The sequence below is a fragment of the Emys orbicularis genome, chromosome 3 (genome assembly GCF_028017835.1).
Source record: "Emys orbicularis isolate rEmyOrb1 chromosome 3, rEmyOrb1.hap1, whole genome shotgun sequence".
Classification (NCBI taxonomy): Eukaryota; Metazoa; Chordata; order Testudines; family Emydidae; genus Emys; species Emys orbicularis.
Window position 1 is genome coordinate 216,205,250 of NC_088685.1, and position 7,905 is coordinate 216,213,154.

The 7,905-nt window shown below is 43.8% G+C and overlaps 1 protein-coding gene across 1 annotated transcript in view; it reads right to left on the reverse strand.

Moving 5' to 3' along the window:
- ATL2 (atlastin GTPase 2) overlaps positions 1–7,665 on the reverse strand; it is a 29,649-nt gene extending 21,984 nt beyond the window's left edge. The window contains exons 1-3 of the mRNA XM_065400870.1: positions 7,587–7,665; positions 2,113–2,247; positions 459–563 (exon numbers count right to left, since the gene is read on the reverse strand). Coding sequence (XP_065256942.1) covers positions 459–563; positions 2,113–2,247; positions 7,587–7,610 — 264 coding nt within the window. The 5' untranslated portion in view covers positions 7,611–7,665. The remainder of the gene's footprint in view (positions 1–458; positions 564–2,112; positions 2,248–7,586) is intronic.
- Between the last annotated feature and the right edge of the window lie 240 nt (positions 7,666–7,905).

The following is a 7,905-nucleotide window of genomic DNA, read 5'->3' on the forward strand; positions in this document are numbered from 1 at the left end:
GATACTCCTTAAAAAAACCCGGTCATTTTTGAAAATTTAAAACAGCCTCAAAATAGTATTCAAGAGACATACTGCAAGAAGTTTGTCAAAAATTTTACTGGAGCAGCAATAGTGCATTTAAGAGGTTATTGTGCTAGGTCAGCCCCCCCTTTGTAAAAGATGGGCTATTTAGCAATTTTTGCCATGCATCTTTGTGGAGGTGTCACTATATTTTTTTTAATCAATTTGGGATTCCCCTAGTAGAATCTGCAGCGCAACAGAACTAGGGACCCGTAACAGGGGTAGTGCTTGGGTAATCTCAGATCCAAAGAGATTCAGCTGCAATACTCTAAATGAGCTGTGGAAATTTAAAAGGTCTGCCTATTCTTTTTTAAAATGTGACTATAGATCTATTTTTAAGATGTCTTCTAAGCCAAAGAGGTTTAAAAGCTGCCATTTATCAGCACAGCTATTCTCACCTGGACAGAACTCGTCATGGTGCTCAGAGCAAATACCGTCGCACAGTCTTTGATAGTGGATTGGCTATCAAAGGCACCTTGGGTATCCATAAGTAGTACAGCCACCTAAAGATTTTTAAAAAGCAGCAATAATTAACCAAGATGTTATGGTTTCACCTCTAGGCTGCTGGGTCAGATCCAGCCCAGGTAGTGGAAGTCGTTGCCCCTCTGATGACTCATTAAAACCGAGTTGACAGTCTTACTTCAGCTCCCAGTGGACAGATGTCCACGACTCAAACCACTACCAAAGAGTGACCCCTTTACTGGCATTCTGCAGAGGCCAAGGATAGAATACACAGATACAGAGTTAGCCTCTCCCCCTGAAGTCTCCTCAACCATGACCAATGAGGCACTCTTACAGGGCACTGTAGCAAAGCCGACCCTTACAGTTGACTGACACACACCAGAGGACTTCAGTTTCTGGGGCTAGCAATCCAGCACCTTTCATGAACACTAGATGTGTGATAAAGCTTACGTCAAGAAGATATGAAGCAATTAAACATTTTCTGAAGGAAAACTAGCTGTTTCCTACTAAGTAAGTTGACAATTAATTAAGTGATGAAACAGTGAAGTAGTCCCGACTCCAAGACACTTCTACTGTCTGATCCCTTAGATCTTTGAAATAGATTCAGATTTCCTTTTCTTTCCGTTATAAAAGATAGGAAAAAAAGAACAAATGGGTAACATTACACAAGCTGCTAGAGACAAGATCCCACACTTTGACCATTCTGCAATCACAGAATCAGTCAGCTAGCCCTGACTTAAAAATCATGGAAGTTACAGAGGCAACTCTATACAACTCGGGATGTAAGGTTTTTTCTAACATTCACTAAGGCCACCATCTACTTAAAACTTGTAACATTATCCAGCCAATGACGCTGCCAACTCTCCCTTTGGGCTCTAGCAGTGCCATGCCTATGAAAAATATCAGTCCAGAGCTCTGGGAGGCAGGGGAGGCAGGCTTAAGAAGATTTAATCCTTGTTATCAGCAGTCACTGCATATTTCACTACACAATGCAACTTGTGAACCCTTTGCTTTGCTGTGAAGAGGTTATACATAAAACTTAGATCTCAAGAAGAACCTCACATCCAGAACTGTACAGAGAGGGATCAACAACTTCCACATACACTTAAAGCCTGGCATCCAGGTATTCTGTGGCCATTCCACTGGAGCCTAACTGCAGACTACGACAGCGTCTCATTTTTGCAGAATTCACTAGCTTTTTCTGCAGAATACTTCCACTTTCCAGAGCATTTGGCTATACAGCACTGTCAATAGCCGTCACTTCTAGAAAGCCTTCCACAATAGCCACAAAGTATCTGAACAGCAACACAGTAGCAAATTATATATTTATTTATTTTAAGAGGATTTGATTTTGGCAAAAGGCTTTGGAGCAAGGCTAGAATTTCTCCCTCTCCTCCCCTCCTGTACCCCACCCCGTCTCATAAATAAATAGAAATTTTATTCTTAGAAACTATTAGGATTAATACAAAGAGAGGGTGACTGAGTATTTGACCACTTAAAAAGCAAACATTATAACCAAATTCATGAAGGCAACAAAAGCTTAAGAGGTTATAAAGAAGAAGGAGTCCATTTAGCCATAGAAATATTTACCTTTGTCCCATCAGACTTGTCAATTACAAACACTTCACTCCAAATCTGAATGCCAGTTGTTTCTCTTTCACATCCACCTCTCCATGTAAATCCAGTCAATGGCTCGTTGTTCCCACCTATCCAACACGAGGAATTCTGTTAAGAGAAAGGCACAAACTTACTCAACAGCAAGAGGATCACTTGTAGGATGGTATTTTAGCACACTTCCATATACTTCTCTGGTTTCTTAGAACAGGCTTTCAAGTTACAAAAAGTATTAGAAAAAGAGGTTGCTCAGCTGTACTGGGAGTCTGAGGTAACTGCCTGCAGAGATGTATGCTCCTGTGGTGCTCCGACTCTACAGTGTCTTGACTGCTTCCCTCGAGAAAGCTTTGGCCTTTAGGCTTGTGCACATACCCCCCACCTCCATAAGGGGCTGCAACCCAGAGTTATTTCCTAGAATGAGAGAATCGTAGGACTGAAAGGGACCTCAAGGAGCCATCTAGTCCAGTCCCCTGCACTCATGGCAGGACAAATATTATCAAACCATCCCTGACATGTCTTTGTCTAACCTGCTCTTAAATTTTAACTTTATACCTTTAACTTCAGAGTGGGGATGGAGAGTGGGTCATATGGATATGCACAGAACACCTCAAAAGAACTACAGAAAGACTCATTACCTGTACCATTTTGAGTACATCCACTGCTGCAATATTTAAAACACCTAATTCACTCTAGAAGGGCTGAATAAGGGAAATTCAACCTCACGACCTTAAAAACATTTGGAGTCTACATCCACTCCTCAGGAAGATAGGTTCCCCCCCACACACACACACCCCTCACTAAAGCACACCAGGTCCCACAGCAAGAGAGGAAATACAAGACCCTCAAAAGGCAGACAGACTACTAGAAGAACCCAAGAAGAAAAGGACAATGGTAGTGACCAGCAAGTGGTCCACAAGCCAGTTTGGAAGTTGCTGTCTAGGCAATTCCTAATGGGTTTCAACCCGCCACGGTAATACTTAAGAGCTCACTTTACAATGAATTTATGAGCTAGCGTCTCCCAGTAGTGGTCATGATTCAGGGAAGTAAATTGTCAAGAGAGTGTGGTATAGGTAGAAGTCAGAAGCTACCTTAGAAAAAAAATTTACGGCGGGGACGGTCTCTCTCTATCCCTGCAGAAACCGTACCAGAGCTAGCTGGCTAAAGATAGCGATGAAGCTGCAGTGGCACAGGCTGGCTGCTTGACCACGTATCCAGGGTCCTGGCTGGGCCTGTACGTGGGCCACTAGCCCGTGCTCTTGCAGCATCACTCATTTTTAGCAAGCTAGCTCAAATGACGACGACAAGTGCTGCAATCACACCTCCAGCGCAGACATTCCCTAAGAGTAGATTTTTCTCTATCCCACCACTCTGCCATGTTGGGTCTCTGACGTGGCAGCTGTTTAACAGGTCTCAACAGCAGCAGCCAGCTGCTCAATGCAGGAAATGAATAATATGTCTAAGTGAAAAGAGCCATGGCATCTTTAACCATGGCTAGTAGTTTGGGGCCACTTTGTCTCATCAATAAGGCTGAGAATACAGCCCTTTTGACTTCTATAATAGGGCTTTAGGTCAGTACTGTCTGAGGCAAGAGTGTCACCAATGCCTCTTTCTGCAGCAGACGTGTATTCCTTCAGAGCCTTCATCCAAATAGTGACCAGTCTTACTTGTGAGACCTGACTCTTGCACTAACACGGTAAATTAGGTGCAGACCATTTCAGAGATGTAATGTGTACCAATTGTCTAGAATTGGATACATCTTGAGGGTTTGCCATGCCAGATCAAACCATCTGGCTACTCCAGTATAGCACATCCAACCATCCGTTCTTCAGAGGAATGTAAACACCATCTCCCACCCCATGGTGCATTTAATTAGTTGTACAAGGGTGTATAGGAGGGATCATAGTTAGCCAACCCTTTTTAAAATCCAGATACAGTTTTGGTCTGACCACTACAGAATAAACAAGACAAACAGGGTGGAAAGCTCCATATTAGATCTAAACACAGAGGAAAAGACCCAAACCAAACCCACATAGTTTTACTTACACGGCGCTATTGGCCATACAGATTAATACGAGATAATGAGGTCAGGGATATGGAAAAGCTTACACTCTAAATTTACAAGAGGGTTATTTCACCTAACTCTTAGTAAGGCAGTAAACTGTGACAATATCTTGCTCTCCTCCCCAAAATGCTGATTAATCAGCACATCTGCCATTATTTTAAAGCAGCAAATAGTTTTGACAGCAGCAATTTGAAGTGGCCTAGGATTGAGTGTCAAGATTTAGGATGAAATCTGGTTCCCTTGAAATCAATGTCAAAACACCTCATCAACTTTCGTAGGGTCAGCATTTCACCCTTAGATTACTTTTTTAAAAGGTAACAATTTACCCTGGTTCTCACTATCAAGGATTGATGAGCACACAGCAGAATGCCTTTGAGGCCCCCTAGCATGGCAGTTAATTTTGTATTACATATTGTGTCTACTATCCATGGGAGATGGCTGTTGAAGGTCACTGTTCAGTGAGCAGATGAAAGATACTTGAACACATGTGCACTGGTGTTAGTTTATGTAAGTGCTGATACGTAGATTACAAGTTTGTTTTCTGTAACTGAAAAATCTAGAAAACATTTAATTGCTCTTAACTGCAGTTAAAACTTTGCCACTCTTCCCCTTACTTAATTCAATGTCTGAATTAATTGAAGCCATTTATCTTCTTTTTAAAGGCCACAAGCTGAAACAGCAAACAGTCAAAAATTACAAGTATTATGCAGTCATGCTTTTTTGGAGTCTGAAATATTGTTCTGATCCCTGGTCACTCTTATGAAAAATGTTTTGCCATGAATTAAGAGGCCGGGAGATTAGACAGTCCATTTGACCCAAAGCTATTGCTAAGCCATACTTCCTGCTATTTTAGCAGAAGGAATTAGTATAGCAACATGCTTCTAGCAGACAGATATTTGCTCGTTCAAATTGCCAACGCTGGTAATCATTTTGGAAGGATGCCCTAAAACAGTGTCTATGTAGACAGTATGTGAGCAACAATCACTCAACATCTAATGCAAATTTTACTTTTTCTTGGAATAGTACTGCTTTGCAAAGTCAAAAGAAAAGCCATATAGCATGCTGGCCCACATCTACACTACCACATCCTCAATGTCTCTCTTGCAACCCCTAGCAGAGTAAAGGCGGTGAGGGGATTCCAGCAGCTGTGGGGAGAGGATCTTCATTCCCCCTCCCAAGTGAAAAGGGGTTAGCAGCCTCTGCTCTGGGGTATTTCCCCAACTTCACGCACAAGGGCTGGGGATTTTGACTTCCCCTTGGGCCAGGCAAAAAGGTGAGTGAAATTAACAGGACAGTCAGTTTTACTGCTGTATTTCGATAACTTTGGGCGTCAGCAGCATTGTCAAGACTCATGAGTTTCATACTGCTGTTCAGAAGAGCTGTGAGCAGCAGCGGCAGTACTGGGACTATTCACTGAGAAGGTTGAAAACCCCATCTGACACTAAAAGATTTACATTTGCAGAGTCCCCATCCCACCACCCTCACAGTAGCCAAGATGTCATGTCACTTCATCAGACACCTACTGGCCAGTGGGTTTTAGGTATTTATTTTAAAGAGCATGGAGCAGGGTGCAAAATCCAAAATCAGATCCAAGGACCACACCGCCACCACCATGCCGCCCGCCATGCAGCAACTCCAGCCTCTGTGGAAAGTCAGGACTGGAAGACAGCAGACGGAGAGGACTCAGAGGAACACTGGACTGGACCCCTCCTGCACCTCCATCCCCCAGATAGGATTCAGGGCCTGAGCCAGCCACCCACCACAGACACCCTGCGTGCCTCGCTGGCACTTGGAGTTACCCCTTGAGTCCTCCCGCAGCGACTATGGGTGTTTTAGGCTGTTTTTGCCTGGCAGCACCAGCATTTGTCCAGCTGAGCCTGGGGCCGTGGCCAGGCCAGGCCATCGACATGGGAGGGTGGCATGGCCCTTGGCGAGTTGCTATGGCAAACAGGCTTCCAGGGGGCAGTGTGGCACCCTCAGATCATCTGGTTTGGCAAAGTGTGTGTGTGGGAGAAGGGGGTATGTTGGGGGAGGCAGGGAGAATATATCCTCAATGCTTACAGTTGGTTCTCAAAGGAGGGGGATGGTTTGGGCTTGTTTTACAATCCATTTGGGCTTGTGGTTTTAGAAAAATTTGGCAATGCTTGAGTCCAAGGACAGCAGTCTGATAGGAAAAACACTCCAAGCAGCAACTGGCAGAGTACTTGATTTCTCACTTGGGTGTAGTCCCTCATCTTCACGTAGTCCTCTGACTAACAGGTGTCTGGTAAGATTTTTCAAGTCCTTTGTATGAAGGAAGTGAGTGAGAGGGGGAGCAAGTGCTAGATACGATCTTAAAAGGAGGAGAGCTGCCAGTCAATAGAAGTAAAATGCTATCAGCCAGCTCTTTGGACATGGTTTGATAGGCATTCGAGGCTATAGTCACTTAGTCCACCTTCTCCACAAATCTGTCTTCTTCCATGCCGCACCTTATACATACAGTATTCTCCCCAAACTCATCTGGAAGCCACTACCCTGTCTCAAATCCTTCCTCCATGCCAATTTCTGCTGTGACACCAACAAGAAGTTAACCTAGCCACTGTAGGAAACCAAGATACTTACAAAGAATATCTGAACACACTTCAGAACTGAAGACCAGTATTACTAGTGCATCACACACGTCATAGCTTCTGTCAGCTGTGCTCACCACACCCAGCAGGGGTTCCATGCATTCTCCATTCCTCCCCATAAGCTCCCTGTGGGCCACCCCACCACCCCCCTTCTATTTCAGGACCTGAAATGCTGTGTGTCCCTTTTCCTTCTTCCTCCCTCACATGGCAGAGGTCTGTGTGCACCCCTATTCCTCCCGTGCCTCCCCCCATATCAGGATACCCTATTCCCCTCTCCCCCATCCGCTGCCATTATTCTTTCTGACTGGGAGAGAAGTGATTCAGGGTGTTCACAGCAGAGATGAGACAGAGGCATTGTTATGCTGCAAGGAATTAACAAGCATCATCAACCAAGTCTTTGAGACAATTGCAGAGGTGCTGCAGCTGTGCTTGTAGCTGTGCTAATCTGATGGCCATACTCCATTTTTCCTCTTTAGGTTCCCATAAAATCAACAGGGTTCTGGTTATTGATGCCCAGACTATTCCCTGAAATACTCAAATTGACTGGAGGCCGTATTCAAATGTTATCACATTATAGAGAAATGCTATCATGATGAGTGTAAGGCCTCCACCAACGTGACACCATGTCAATATTTCTGGAGTCAGAAGGGCAGGGTTGTTTTGTTTTGTTTTTTATAAAGAGAAAGAGTATGGTATATAAACAAGGTCGCCAAAGCAAAGAGCTAGCAAATTAGGTGGTATCTTATTTATTCCTGCAGGAAGAGCCTTCAACTACTCACCTTGTTGTACATATATCTAAGCATGAAGTCCAGTAGAAACGATTTCCCTTTGCGGAAAGCCCCTGCTACAGATACTACTACTATATTGAGATCTTTTATGTGTTCCTGAAGCAAAATGTTCTCCAATGCCTCTTCATCAAGTTCAAAGTTATGGTCATCTTCATGTGCAAGAACAATCTGTATAGGGCAAGGTGTCTTCAAATCTGCTTCATCTTCTGAGTTAACCAGGGCATCAGAGTCTACCAGGGCATCCTCCTCCAAACTCTTATCTAGAAATTAACATTTGAAAAGACAATTAGTGAATCAAGCTAAACATATA